Source organism: Orycteropus afer, unplaced genomic scaffold (genome assembly GCF_000298275.1).
Source record: "Orycteropus afer afer isolate SDZICR_OR568_19922 unplaced genomic scaffold, OryAfe1.0 scaffold00190, whole genome shotgun sequence".
NCBI classification, from domain to species: domain Eukaryota; kingdom Metazoa; phylum Chordata; class Mammalia; order Tubulidentata; family Orycteropodidae; genus Orycteropus; species Orycteropus afer.
In genome coordinates this window covers 2,525,962-2,542,147 of record NW_006921777.1, presented here as the reverse complement: position 1 = coordinate 2,542,147, position 16,186 = coordinate 2,525,962, and the positions used below count along the sequence as shown (strand labels likewise).

The window sequence follows — 16,186 nt, the reverse complement described above, 5'->3', positions numbered from 1 at the left end:
ACTCCTCGGAAGGAAGATGGGGCAATCTACTTCCGTAGTGATACTGCCTCGGAAACCCAAGGAGGGGTCGCTATGAGTCGGGTCCGACTTGATGGCACATAACAACAACAACAAAAATTTCAATCTCATTAAAACTTTCAAAGGAGTTCTTAGACTCCTTTTAATGAGTACCCCAGTATATATACTCTTTAAATATTTATTGTTGCTGTTAGGTGCTTTCAAGTCTGTTCCAACTCATAGTAACCCTATATACAGCAGAACAAAAACACTGCCCATTCCTTCACCATCCTCACAATCCTTTCTGTGCTAGAGCCCATTGTTGCAGCCACTGTGCCAGTTCATCTCACTGAAGGTCTTCTCCTTCTTTACTGCCCTTCTACTTTACAAAGCATGATGTCCTTCTTCAGGAAGGGTCCATCTGATAACACGACCAAAGTATGAGAGATAAAGTCTGGCCATCCTCTCTTCTGAGGGACATTCTCACTATACTTCTTTCAAGACATATTTGTTCTTCTGTTAGTCAACGGTTTAGTCAATATTCTTTGCCAACATATAATTTAGATGCATCCTTTCTTCCTCAGTTTTCCTTATTCATTGCCCAGCTTTCACATGCATGTAAGGTGATTGAAAATACCATGGTCAGGAACACCTCAGGCTTCAAAGTGACATTTTTGCTCTTAAACACTTTAATGAGGTCTTCTGCAAAAGCAAATTTGCCATCATTTGATTTCTTGACTGCTGCTTCCATGCATGTTGATTATGGATCCAAGTAAAATGAAATTCTTGATAACTTCAATCTTTTTCTCCCTTTAGTGTGATATTGCTTTTAGCCCACTGTGAGGGTTTTTCTTTTCTTTATGTTGAGTTGTAATCCATATAGAAGCCTATAGTCTTTGATCTTCATCAGTAGATGCTTCAAGTCTTCTTAGCTTTCAGCAGACAAGGTTGTGTCATCTGCATATTACAGGTTGTTAATTGTCTTCCTCCAATCCTGATGCTGTGCTCTTCTTCATTCACTTCAGCTTGTCTGACTATTTGCTCAACATATAGATTGAATAAGTGTGGTGAAAGGATACATAGTATGCCATTTTTGAGATTGTTGAGACAGCCAATGTCTCAGACTAAGATCAAAACTGGGGAGGAGGAGAGGACCAGAGGAATCCCAGGATAATTTTAATTTGATGATGTTTCCTTGAAGGAAAAAAGAGTGAACATCTTTGCTACAAGTCATGGAAAATTGAACCAGAAAGTTAACTTCTATTACCAATTAATTAATTTTTTTTTTTTTTTCACTGATTAAAGGAACAAAAGGTTCAAAAAATATTCTAATGGATGAAGATGTTTAATTTAGGAATGTAACCACAAGGAGTGTCATAGAGTAAATGAGGAAAGTTCTTTTTTTTTAATGCACTTAAAAAATTGGTTAATAGGCATTGTAAGAATTCAGAATTTCCTCAAGCATGTAAAGGCTTATCTCTTTCTTCTCTTTTTGAAATTACTTTAAACACTTGGGATGTGAATCTGTCAGTAATTAGGAATTTGAGGAAGTCCCTTTACTTAAAATAAGCCTCTTTGAAAAAGCCTCTGCTTATGAACAAAAAAGAAATACCCTTGAAAGTTGGGAAGAAAGCAATATATTTTAATTGGGTAGAATGTGAAGTTATCTGAAGGTATCACAGTGATATATAGTTCAACTGAGAATATAACCTAAAATTCTACTTTAAGCCACATAACTCAGACACAAAGGAATTGAAAAATCTGACAAATGTAATTTAAAAAAAAAGGGGGGGTGGATATTTTATTCCTGTTTCTTTCATGGTCTTCCTTCCATTCTCCTTTAGTGAAATTCTTGAAGATTGAAGTATGATCAAAAGTGGAAAGGGCAGAGTCACCTGAACTAGATTAAAAAGAATCTCACTTGTGAATCATAGAAAGTCCTAATCTTTAGGCTTCTACTTATTTCATATTCAAGTCATAAGAATTATTTTGAATGAATGTAGAATGATGAAAAAATAACTGATAATACTAGCATTTACATCTCACTTACTATGTACTAGGCAATGCTCTAAGCATACTAACCAGCCAACCTATTGCCATCAAGTCAGTTCTGACTCCGTGGTGACCCAGTGTGTGGCACGGTAGAATAGGGTTTTCAGTGATTGATTTCTTGGAAGTAGATGTCCAGGTCTCTCTTCCAAGTACCTCTGGGTGGACAAAAAACTCACTGTTGTGGAGTGTGCCTGACTCAAAGTGACCCCTCCTTAGGTTTCTGAGGCAGTATCTTTATGGAAGTAGATTGCCCAATCTTTCTTCCAAAGAGTGGCTGGTGGGTTTGAACCACCAGCCTTCTAGTTAGCAGTCAAATGCCTTAGGCACTAGGCCACCAGAATTTCTTTGTATATATTAGCTCATTTATATCCTCATCAAAATCCTAGTAAGTAAATGTATCTTTACTTTCTTCATTTTATAGATGAAGCAACTGAGCAGAACTAGTTTAAGTGATTTGTTCAAGTCTGCACATCTATTAAGTAGCAGCACTGGAACCTGAACTTAAACAGGCTGGCATCAGAGTTTGCATTCTTAACTACCATGTCATAAAGGCCTTGTGAAATTGTCCATATGTTTATATGTACATATTTCAATCCTAGGAGCTTCATTTTCTACAAATAAATATAGCAGTGGTTTTAAACATTTATTCATTATTAGCATCATTTTCTTATCTAGAACATTTGACCTAAGGCATAATTCTCAAATTATATCTATGTGCTAATCTAAAGTAAGATGCTGAGCTGGAGTTCCTTTGAAGGGGGAAGAAAAATTTTACATGCTCTGTGTGTGCGTATCATTAAAAATTAGCTTTTGTGATATATAGCAGCTGATAGGTTATGTTCAGGGAGCTCTGATAGTGTCGTGCCTAACGCGCTTGACTGCTAACCAGAAGGCTGTCGGTTGAAGCCCACCAGCCACTCCTTGAAAGGAAGGTTGGGAAATCTACTTGTATAATGATACCACCTCAGAAACCCAAGGAGAGGTTGCTATGAGTCAGGTGCGACTTGACAGCACATAACAGCAACAACAACAACATGTTATATTGAATATAAAAGCAGAATTCTAAGAACATGGACGATAGTGGAGACAAGTTTTGAATCTTCCTAAATTCCCTCATTTGAAAACATAACAACAATATAAACTCAGAAAACCAAAATCACTGCCGTCGAGTTGGATCTGACACATAGCAACCCCTCCTTGGGTTTCTGAGCATGATATTACTACAGAAGTAGATTGCCCAACCTTCTTTCTGAGGAGTGGCTGGTGGGTTTGAATTGCCACCCTTCTGGTTAGCAGCCTTAAGCACTATGCCACCAGAGCTAAGATTAAAGTAAAAAACCCAAGAACATCATTTAAAAAAAAAAATACAGTGACAAGATATCCTCTTAAATACCAAGTATAACCAGCTGGGGAAAAACCAACAGCCAAGAGATCTGCATGGTATCAGCTTATGTCTAAGAATGTACAGAGGGAAGCAGTGGGGTGTGTAAGAACAGGAGAATCCCAAAAAAGCCAACACAAACTGACTAGAAAACACAGGACACAGGGACAGTTTGAAAATAGTAGGTGGAGCTAAGAGGCATTTTGATCACCCAAGTAGCCAGTGTGTGTAACGGACCTAGCTTTATTGGAAGGGGCCCTACAAATGAACTTATTAAATGGTCCAGCCACAGTTGTCTTTCAAGACAAAGCTCTGCACTATCAGAAAACTTCTGGGAGTATAATCAAAATTGAACGTGATCTCAGTCAGAGAGATGAAGGTAGAGAATGTCCAGATAAAAATAGGAGAAGAGAAGAAACCAAAAAAAAAAAAAAAGAAAGAAAGAAAAAAACACTGCCTCGAGTCAATTCCTACTCACAGCGACCCCCATCAGGCTTCCGAGGTGGTACATGTTTATGGAAATACATTTCCCTGTCCTCCTTCTGCGGAGTGGCTGGTGGATTTGAACCACCAACTTTCTGGTTAACAGTCAAAGCCTGAAATCTCAGGAAGCAAATTAATAGGTTTGTAAATACCACACAAAAGTAAAAGCAACTGCTCTGTGAAATTAGAAAACATACCTAAATCGAGCTTATTCCTATTTGATCAGAATTAATTAATTTCACACAAATATGAGCAAGAGAAAAGTGTCAGGATCAAACCCTATAAATGCCACAGACATATGCAACACATATAACTGACAAAGGATGAAAGTATCGGTGAGGAAAACCAACAATCAAACAGACTCGAACAGAAAAATGAGAAAAAGGTGGGAACAAACATGCACAGACAATATATAAATGACCTACGAAAAATTTTTAAATGTGGTCAGCCTGCTTGGTAATCTAATTTTGATTAAAATTAAAATTAGGGGTCATTTCACATTTATCAGCTACCAAATAATTAGTAACATTATCAAATACTGGCAAAGTTCAAGCATAATGAGAAGTTTTTTATCCATAGGAGGGTTGTAATGTAAATTTATACAGCCATTGTGAAAATTATTTATCATTGCCTAGTAAAGATGACAGTAAAGATAAGTATGTGTATATCTTATGATCCAGTGATTGCCTTTCCAGTTACAGATGTTAGAGAAGCTCTTGCTTATGAATATAAGACATGTACATAAATGTTCGTTGCAGTATTTTTTGAACAGCAAAAATATGAAAAACTGTTCATATTACCACAACAGGCAAATGGATGAATAAATTTTAGTGTATTCATGAAATAGAACTATACAACTGCAAAATTAGTAATACAACTACACACATGACTATAGATGATTCATAAAAATAGAATTTCAACAAAAGAAGAAAATCCCAAAAATGTACATATAGTATATCTATGTACATAAAGTTCCAAACCATGTGAGGCTAAACAATATATAGTTAGGTATATAAATCTATGTGAGAAAACTATGAAGAAATGGAAAGAAATTATTAACACAAAATCTAGAACAGTGGATACGTTTGCAATGAAAGAATGAGGATATGATTGAAAGGGGCCAGTAGGGTATGTTGAAAACACTGGAAATACTTATATCTGAAACTTGGTAATGGATACCTGATAGTTCATTTTAGTCTTTTCTATATACTTTTACACTTGTGTACTCTTTCTCATAAATACAATATAAAAACCAAACAAAACCAAACTCACTGTCATTGAGTAGGATCCAACTCATAGTGACCCCTCCTTGGACTTCCGGGGCAGTATCACTATGGAAGGAGATTGCCCAAACTTCTTTCCAAAAAGTGGCTGGTGGGTTAGAACTACTAGCCTTCTGGATGTTTCGTTATAAAAGCAAAGACATGGAGTTGCTATGTTGGTGGAGTTATATATGATTAAGATGGTTGAGAACATGAAAAAATAACATTTTACAATTTTTCCCTCTTTCAGTGAATTCCAGGAATAAGGAGCTCTGGTAGCATAGTGCCTAAGGTACTTGACTGCTAACCAGAAGGCTGGTGGTTCATACACACCAGCCACTCCTCGGAAGGAAGATGGGGCAATCTACTTCCATAGTGATACTGCCTCGGCAACCCAAGGAGGGGTCTCTATGAGTCGGGGCCGACTCGACGGCACATAACAACAACAACAAGTAGAGCCTACTAATGCTGATTTACAGATTTGAAGAGATTCTATCTTAAAATAATTAGGTGTGGAGAGTGAAGAGGAGGAGCATTATATATGTAGATTGCTGAATGGATGGATGCTATTCCTCTATAATGATATGCACAAATATAAAGATCATGAGCTTTATAGGTGAAGATAATATAGCTTCAGTTACATGCTATATTTTAGGTACTTATATATTTAGATATCTATGCACAGGAAGCAGCTTAATATCTTGTTCAACAGCAAGGTGCAACAGGATGATCTGGAAATATTAATTTGGGAAACAGACACCTAAACGAAATATGCCATGAAGTCTTAAGTATGCAAAGATTGTCTACACAGAAAGAAAGAAAAATATCCTGAGGTACCAGTGGGATGAAGAGTCAGGAAATGCTTTATGAGATTATTGATTTCTTTTTATATGAATCATCTTATAATTTTCTGACTTAGAGAAATTGAAGATGGTCAAAATTCTCCTAAGAACTTCAAAATTTATTTAAGGGATTTTTTTCTTTTTGCTTAGTAGCCTCCATAAATTTCCTTTGCAACTTTTTCACAGGTCTCTCTGCCTCTTAATCTGACTTTGGCTGATAGTTTTGAAGTTTAACATAGAATATTATTAGGGAATCTTTCTTCTTTTTTGAAATTTTATGTTATTCCTTCAAAGCAAATCCTTTACAGCTCACTTATCAAGAGAGAAGATTCTTGCCATCCTAACTTTTTAAAACCTATCTCCAAAATGAGAAGTGAATTAAGAAAATATTTGCCACTAAACTTTTTATTTTATAAGAAATTTCCAACTTTAAAATTGCTCTACCTTCAAAAAAGAGACAATAAAAACCTTCTGGAATATTAGTTGATAACTGTGTGGAAAATAAGCTAAAAAATTGGAAGCAAGAATAAACAACAAAATATTAACACAAAACACTGACTATTGACAAAAAAAAATTAAGGACAAATATTTGGCTCTTCACCCATCAATTATCCCACTGAGTATCACTGTACACAGAACAGGAATTGATGCTCATAACCATGAATTAGTCATAAGAGAAAATTAAATTAGTATCCAATATTCTCTATTAAAAAGAACACATCCCATCCATGTTCAGTGTATTTTAGAGCCAAAATCTTCTTTTTCTTTTTTAAATTTGGTAGCTGTGGTTGTTGTTGTTCTGTGCCATCAAGTCAGACCGGACTCATAGCGACCCCTCCTTGGGTTTCCGAGGCAGTATCACTACGGAAGTAGATTGCCCCATCTTCCTTCCGAGGAGTGGCTAGTGGGTTTGAACTGCCAGCCTTCTGGTTAGCAGTCAAGTGCCTTAGCCTCTATGCTACCAGAGCTCCTAGCTGTGGTGGTAGGGGTTTAAAATTTAAATTTAAATTCAGTTTTAAATAAAATTAACCCTACAGGGCACTTTATGAGGATAACCAAATTCAAACCAATTCTGACTCATTAGCAGTCTATCGGACTAAGTAGAGCTGCCCCCATAGAGTTTCCAAGGCTGTAAGTCTGTACAGATGCAGACTGCCACATCTTTTCCCTGCAGAGTGGCTAGTGGGTTCAAACTGCCAACTGTTTGGTCAGAAGCCAAGCATTTTAAAAGCTGTTCCATGAGGCCCCTCTTTATAAGGATAATGTAGTAAAATTTAGTGTTGTTATTTGTTGTTGTTGTTATGTGCCGTTGAGTCAGACCCAACTCATAGCGACCCCTCCTTCAGTTTCTGAGGCAGTATCACTACAGAAGTAGATTGCCCAACCTTCATTCCGAGGAGTGGCTGGTGGGTTTGAACCGCCAGCCTTCTTTTTAGCAGTCAAGTGCCTTAGGCACTACGCTACCAGACCTCCTAGCATTTCCTTTGCAACTTTGTTTTTCACAGGTCAAATTCTTGCATTTCCTTTTCAAAATGTGTTTGGACATCATGAATATAAGTAGCTACTGTTTACACATTCTTATTATATTAAAAACTTTATATACTTTTTTAGTTATCCTAAATCATCTGCGGTAGATACTACTTTTCCCATCGTCAGAGAAAGATATTGAAGCACAGTTAAGAAACTGATTCAAGCTCTTCCAATTAGTAAGTCACTAAATTTACTAGTTATATAAATAATTAGTTCCATTTAGTAATCCTGGTATTAAACTATTTGGCTAATCAAAATTAAATAAGGAAATTAAAAGGTTAATTATCTTGCCTTTTTTTTAATTCAGAAAAATTAAGTTAACTTGAGTTTGCTTAAATAAATATGAGAGTTGATTTTCAGGGAGTCATGAGATCTTCTAAAAATGAAAGGCAGGTTGTGGAGTGAAAACCAAATGAACAACTTTCTCTGCTTCTCTTTGTGCTTCTGGTTCATTCTTCTTCCTTTCTGAGAAATTTTTCTGTGGTTCTTTGCACCTGGTAGAAAAAGGTACCCACAGCTCCTCTGTTTCCTTTATCATTACTTCATCTCCATAGAAAGACTTAATTCTAATTCTCCAGGGAAAAAGACCTGGTTAGCCCATCATGAGACAGGAAAATAAAACCATGATCCAATACCTCATGTCTAGGCGTGGTGAAGTAAATTACATGGTATGTTTTTCTAGCCATAGTCTTTGTAACTTCCACTGGATTACTGGGTGGGTCCATGCAATTTAAACTCCTGCTTGTTAAAATCATCCACCTGGAGTATTTCTCTTGGAGCAGCATGAAGTAATCTTCTGGGAAAGTTAGTTCTCTCTCTCTCAGGTGTGTAGAACTCTGATGTTGGGATTGGTTGGTTTATGCCACTCTGCCAGGCTCAAAATAAGCCCTCCTGGAGGCAGAAGGAATCTACCACTGGTGGCTGAGAGAGACACACTGCTGAGAGAGAGACATGCTGCTGAGAGAGAGATGCACTGGTAAGAGAGAAAAACACTGCTTAGAGGTGTGCTGCTGAGAGACACACCTGGTTGAAAGACAGCAGCAGTGGAACCAAGAGGCATCAGACAGAGTGTCAGGCTTACCTGGTCCACAGAGGCAGAGGCTAGGCCGAGAGGCCAAGGGCCAGAGAGGCATGTCTGAGGACACAGCAGAGGGGAGACTGTCCTAATTGAAGAATTGTATCCAGAGTGTGTTCCTGAACTTGAATTGTAGCCTGTTGCTTCCCTAATAAACCCCATAGTCTGTGAGTTCTCTGTGGCCACTGCAGCAAATTATCAAATGCAGTAAAGAGGTGGTGGGTGCTATAGGATGGAAGGTTGGTGTCAAGGTTAGTAAGAGGTCTGGAGGGTGGCAGCATATCTGGCCTCATAGGAGCAGGCCTTGGTCTACTGATGGTGATTCTGTCTTCCTCTTGTGGAGTTAGAGGAGATCTGAGGATGCTGCTTCCTTGTCCCTTTAGCACTAGGGAAGAAATATTACTTAATAGTCACATGACTTTCATGGTCTACCAACTCTGTGTGATAGTCAGGTGATGGGAAGGAGATAGTTTTCAAAGACAGGAAGCAGGGACGACAATGTGGTGCTTTGGCTCAGACAGCATTGCATGGTGTTTAAGATTGTGGTTAATGGAGCTGACTTTTTAGACTCAGCTCTCAGCTCTGCCATGGCTTTGAGTGATCTCAAGCAATTATTTAACCTTTTGGTACTTACTTATTTTCTTTGTCTTAAAATGGATATATAAATTTGGTATTGCATATGAACTGGAACATTTTCTGACACATATTAAACATATAATACATGTTGGTTATTAGGGTGGTGGTCAATTATGGCATAATTTCTACTTATAAATAAGTTCATCTAATATTAAGTTTAGTAATATTCCATTACTCCTGTGACTTTCAACTCTTCATAAATGGCATTTACAAAATGAAATTATCTTGGTGTTTATTTTGGTAAGAATTATATTATTGATAAGACTTTTCTAAATATGGATAACAGAAGAAAAATTAAGTAGGCTAGTTACATGTTGAAATAATGAAGGTTGATTTCTTAATAAACTTAAACAGATATTTTAGTTCTTCCTGGTTAATAGAATATTTATACAAAAGAAACTCCAATAGACCATTTGAATAATTATTGAAAATTGTGAATACAGTTTTCTTATTAAGTTAATTTATACAATATGGTCATTTAATTTTCTGTTGATTAACTAGACATTTATTTTCAGCTATATGACAGATGGAGGGCTCAATCTGTATACTAGAAGTCTGAACCGAATACCAGACACAGCAACTTCCAGGGATGTCATCCAGAGAGGGGTTCATGATGTGACCGTGGATGCTGACAGGTAATGTTACCAATCTATGTGATGTTGAGGAGTGAATAAAATAGGGTTACAAATGAGATTATGTGACTTTTACAGTATAAACCAAAAGGATTTTTTATTCCAATGTAATAATGTTTATATTTTAAAACCTAAAACTCAAAAAATAATGTTGAAATATTTTTTAAAACTTTTGCAAAATGTTTTTAGCTCTTAAATGCTGGAAAAACATTGTGTTGCTGCTGAGAATATATTTTAAATTTCAGGTGATGTTAGTGACAAATTTTTATAATTGTAAAACCATAATTGTATACCTAGACTTATTTGCTTTCAAAGGAACCCTGCTTGATAAATCCCTTTTAGCTCAGATACCCTCAAATTTACCTGGAGGCTAATGCCCAAAAGATTTCAAATTATCAGGTACTAAAAACTTGATGGGAGCTCTGGTAGCATAGTGCCTAAGGCACTTGACTGCTAACCAGGAGACTGGTGGTTCAAACCCACCAGCCACTCCTTGGAAGAAAGATGGGGCAATCTACTTCTGTAGTGATACTGTCTCGGAAACCCAAGGAGGAGTACTATGAGTCAGGTCCAACTCAACGGCACATAACAACAACGATGACAAAGACTTGATTCTTAAGTACAGTTGAAAATATATGACAACACTATCTTTAGGCTGATTTCTACTTCTCTCTGGTGGTGCAGTGCCTAAGGCATTTGAGTGCTAACCAGAAGGTTGGTGGTTCAAACCCACCACCCACTCCACAGAAGGAAGACTGGGCAATCTACTTCTGTAAAGACTTACTGCCTTGGAAACCCAAAAGGATTCACTATGCGTTGGGATTGACTCAGTGGCAGTGAGTTTGTTTTTTGTTTTGTTTTGTTTTGTTTTTCATTATCTCAAGTTTCCTAAATGGATGTGTGGGTTCATATACTAGGCATTATTTTGCTGGATATATTTTGCCAGTTATATCAGAATCATCACTGTTGGAGAGTATTACCTTTGTGAAATAAAGGTGTAGGATATATGCCTGACCTAATTTTGCCCACTCTTCACTCAGAATCTTGAATTTATTGAGGGAAGAGATGGCCCATTTCCAGTACTACTATATGTCAATACCTACAGTGGTTCTTGGATCATTAATTCAGTATTTATGAAGACAAAGATTAAAAGATATTGTATCCAGATTTCAAGGAACTCTGGTAGCACAGTGGTTAAGTGTTTGACTGCTAACTAAAAGGTCAGCAGTTTGAACCCATCGGCTGCTCCTCAGTAAAAAGATGAGGCAGTCTTCTCCTGTAAAGATTTACAGCCTTGGAAACCCTATCAGCAGTTCTACTCTGTCCTTTAAGGTCACTATGAATCTGAATTTACTTAATGGTAATGGAGGTGGGTTATACATATTTCAAAATAATAGCTATTTTAGTTCATTGAGCATATTTGAATGCAATCAATACCAAGGCAAGACAATGAATCCTGGTATTAGTCTTTAAATTTCTCTTCACTAAAATTCTGTTAATATCTTAATTCGTGGTGGCCAGAGGAATGGTCCTATGTCTCATTCTCTATGTATTGTAGTCTCCTAGTTTGCATACCACGTGTGAAATATGTGGTTAAAAATGTCTCAGGAAAACTTTTGCTCACTCCCCACCTCCTTCAGCTTCTCTTCAACCATATTCCTCCCTGTCTCCTTCACTAGATTGAAATGCAGTGGACTTTCTGCACTTTGATTAGCCTAAGCTTATTCCTATCTCAACCACAAACAAACAAACAAACTCACTGCCATCAAGTCCATTCTGAGTCACAGTAACACCTGTTGGGTTTCTGAGGCTGTCAATCTTTATGGAAGTAGATTGCTCCATCTTTCTTCCACCAAGCAGCTGGTGGGTTTGAACCACTGACCTTATGGTTAGGAGACAAATACAATCATAGCTCCTTATTCAGAGCTTTTGGTATTTTCTCTGCCTGGAAAATTCTTTTCCATGTTCTTCACATTATTGCCTTCATCTCATCATTGGACTCAGCTTAATGTTAGCCTATCTTTGCAGCTAAGCTACACTTCATTGCTACTCACTTTCTTACCTATTGTCATTATTTTCTTCACTGTATGTTTCAGTCCCTGAATATATCATACTTTTTAATTCATTTAAATGTTTACTTTTTATCTTCTCATTATAATTTAAACTCATGAGTGCAAAAATATTGTCATATTCATTATATATTAATTGTGTAACAAATGTTAATGGGCTGAATGAGCATATGAATGAATGTTGCTAGCAATTGGGTACAATTGAGTAAGAGCAAATGAGGCATGGAAAGACCCAAGGTAGTATAAGAATGTTATGAAAGAGAGAATGGATCATGTAGAAAACTGGAAGACAGTGATTGGAGGGGAGGGAATACAAATGTGAACGATCTTTGCAAGCTAATAACTTACAGATTATTACAAGACAGTGGAAAATATTAAAGGAAGGAAAATCTGATGGTCTTTGAGATTGAGGTTGTGAGTATAGAATCTAGGAAGTAACACAAAGGTGATGTTAATTTTGAGAGAATTGGGATAACTAGCACTTCCTGATCAAGCTGTAGATTGAGAAACTTCAGACCAACAGACTTAGGGCTCTAAGACTTAGGGCCCTAAAAAATTGATGCCTGTGAAAGCACTGGTTCTAAACTTTGGTACCCAGACCAGCAGCATCAGCATTATTTGGAAACTTGTCAAAAATGCAGATTCTTAGCTCCATCAAAGACCTACTGAATCAGAAATTCTAGAGATGGGGCTCCTGAGTCTGAGCTTTAACAAGTCTTCCAGATGACATCACTACCTTAAAATAACCAAATAGATGCAAGGCCTAGGAAAATAAATAATGTTTAACATAAACACAAACATAGAAATGACTCAGAAAGATGTGGTCTGTCAATGGAAAGAGACTATCAAAACATTAAAATATGCCAATGCCACTAATCTTTAAATTAGGTCAAATAATGATGTGTTGCATCTTAAATTAATTGTGTCTGTTTGATAGATCCAGGTTTTCAGAATTAGGTAAAGGTTTTTGAAAGAGTTATGTAATATTGAAGGATCACAAAAAGTCATTTTAGTAAGTTGTATCAATTAAACAAAAAGATTGGAGTACGAATATTGCTATCAGAAGAGATAGGAGTTTCCCTTTTATTACGAATAAGAGTCTGATGAGCTTATAAAATAGTTGCTGTTTTTTTTTTTTTTTCTTTTTTTCCAGGAGGTGACTTCCATATAGCTTGAAATGCTTTATCTTAAATGTTGTAGTTGTCTTTCTGTAACTCAGAGAACTTCCTTGTTTGTGATGTTTTATTTTTTTCCTTTCATATGTTTTTTTTAAAAAAATCTGATACCCATTCCAAGTAGCATAGGCAAGAAAAGCTGTCAAGTAATACAAAAGCAGTATTTCTTTCTTCATTTTTATTCAACAAAGAAAAATGCTGCCATTGAGATATATAAACTTTCTCTGCTGATTTAACCTTTTTATCTTGTCAACTTAACTCCTACATGGCACACACCACTTCAGAAAATACTAGTAAGATAATTTTGTGTTGGTAATAAAAGCCCACATAATTTTGCAAATAGCATTTTAAAAACAAAACTTCTCTTAACATTCTGTTCTGATCATTTTCAAAAGATAACTTCTCTGTGCTCCTGCAGCATGTCACTCTCTTGTTTGTTAGGGAGTCACATCTGTAATTACGTGTTTATGTGTTTTTATCAATCCTGGAATATGAGACACTTGAATGTGGGGGTAGTTGTTGTTAGGTGCCATTGAGTTGATTCTGGCTCATAGGACCCTATGTACAACAGAATGAAATACTGTCCAGTCCTGCATCATCCTCACAATCATTGCTATGCTTGAGCCCATTGATGCAGCCACTGTGTCAATCCACTTCCTTGAGGGTCTTCCCCTGTTTTGCTGACCCTCTACTTTAAGCATGATATCTTTCTCCAGGGAATGATCCCTTTTGACAACATGACCAAAGTATGAGAGATGAAATCTGGCTATTCTCACTTGGGAAGAATATTCTGGCTGTCCCTCCTCCATAATCAATTTGTTCTTCTGGCAGTCCATAGTACATTCAGTATTCTTCACCAATAGCAAAATTCAAATGCTTAAGTTCTTCTGTAGTCTTCTTTATTCATTGTCCATCTCTCACATGCACATGAGGATATTGAAAAGACCAAAAAGACCGTGGCTTGGATGAGGCACAACTTAGTCTTCAAAAGGCCATCTTTGCTCTTAAACACTTTAAGGAGAGCTTTTGCAGCAGATTTGCCCAATGTGATATATCGTTTGATTTCTTGACAGCTGCTTCTGTGGGAGTTGATTGTGCATCCAAGTAAAATGAAATCCTTGACAACTTCAATCTTTTCTCCATTTATCATGATGTTGCTTATTGGTCCATGTTTTGGTTACCTAGTGCCACTCTGATAGGAATATATCACAAATGGGATGGCCTTAACAAAGAGGAGTTTATTCTTACAATTTGAAGGCTTTAAGTCCATGTTCAAAGTGCCAAGCTCTAGGGGATGAGTGAAAGGCCCTCAACCTTGGGTTTCAGCTCTACCTCCTGCTCCCAGCCCACTGAAGCTGGAGGCTTTTCTTCACTCAGCTGCTGGCTGCTGAGGCTGACAAACCAAGGCTTACAAGTAAAATGACACAGTCCCAATGTTACCAACCCACATAGCAGGCCATTACTTCAAGTCTATTGTAAGTCCCAAGGTTGGCAGAGCATGGCAGGCTGCTGAATAATGACATGGCTACATGCAGGGTCCAAGTGTGCCATAAGCTAGAGACCATTCCCCAAGGCTTCTGCTTATATACAGGAAGCAGACCACATTCCCTAAGGCAGCTACTCAGCTGCTCACAGTATTTTCCACCATGGAGTTGATTACCAGTCTCATCATGGGGAATACTACATCCAGCTACCCAGCTACTCAACCAGGCCCAGCCAAGTTGACACAGTCCAGTTGTGAGAATTTTTTTTTTTTTTTTATGTTGAGATGTAATCCATACTGAAGGCTAAAGTCTTTGATCTTCATCAATAAATGCTTCAAGTCTTCACTTTCAGCAGGCAAGGTTTTGTTATCTGCATGTCGTACGTTGTTAATGAGTCTTCCTCCAATCTTGATGCCATGCTCTTCTTCATTTAATTCTTCTTCTCTAATTATTTGCTCAGCATACATATAGAATAAGTGCGGTAAAAGGATACATCCCTGACCCATACCTTTCTTGATTTTAAATGACGCAGTATCCCTTGTTCTGTTTGAATGACTGCCTCTTGGTCTATCTAATTAATCTTTGTATCTCCAATGCTTGGCACATCATGAGATCTCAATAAATATCTGTTATGTAAATAATAACCATGCCAGTTTATGAAACTGAAATGTCATTGTAAAAAAAAATTCAAACATGAAAAATTAACCAAATTGTTTCAGGTAGTGTATATATAGCCTGGTGTTTTCCAAAGAGTGTTAGTTAGTCCCATGAAATTATGTTTGATATTTCAAGTTAAAGGTAAAGAATGGGTACATTTAAAAAAGATAATTTCCCTTAGTAGTGAATCAGAATGTATATTGAAATAACAAATAAACTGAGTAGTGCTGCAGTTCAAAATAAAACCTGTTTAACTTTATTTCAGTTTTCTTTAAGGTTTTTCATCAGTGATTCCCTTTTTCCTTCTACATAATGACTATTAATTATTCCTTTCAAATTTTATAGATGTTTTAATCTTATGACCTCCTTTAGTGAACATGATAATTAAAATTCAGAGATGTTAAGTGATTGCATCTCTTGGTTATTTTGAGGCCGTGCTGTCATCTGGAAGACTTGTTAACGCTCAGACTGATGAGCCCCATCCCTAGAGTTTCTGATTCAGCAGGTCTTCAATGGAGCTAAGGATCTGCATTTTTGACAAGTTTCCAAATAATGCTGATGCTTGTGGTCTAGGTACCCTAGTTTAGAACCAGTTCTTTCACAGGCATCAATTTCTTAGAGCCCCAAGACCATGTAGCTAATAGTGCAAGGAGTCAGGCCTTTTACCTCCTATCTTGTGGTTTCCCAAATACCTTAATAATGGTTGTTTTAACATACTGTGGATTGATTTATTTTAGAAAATTGGTGATAAATCTTGTAATAATTCATTGACAGTAGTTCATTGACAAAGTCCTAAAAAAAAAAAAAAAATGTTTTCAAGTAAAAACTTACTGACAGAATGGCAAAGTAGAAAGCTGGCTAGAATAGCAATGGACTTGATTTGTTTTTGTTGCTGTAGTGAAAGTTACAGG

The 16,186-nt window shown here is 36.9% G+C and overlaps 1 protein-coding gene across 1 annotated transcript in view; it reads left to right on the top strand.

Moving 5' to 3' along the window:
* Positions 1–16,186, top strand: part of NAV3 (neuron navigator 3) — a 552,011-nt gene that overhangs the window by 351,023 nt on the left and 184,802 nt on the right. Inside the window, exon 12 of the mRNA XM_007947567.1 lies at positions 9,774–9,893. Coding sequence (XP_007945758.1) covers positions 9,774–9,893 — 120 coding nt within the window. The remainder of the gene's footprint in view (positions 1–9,773; positions 9,894–16,186) is intronic.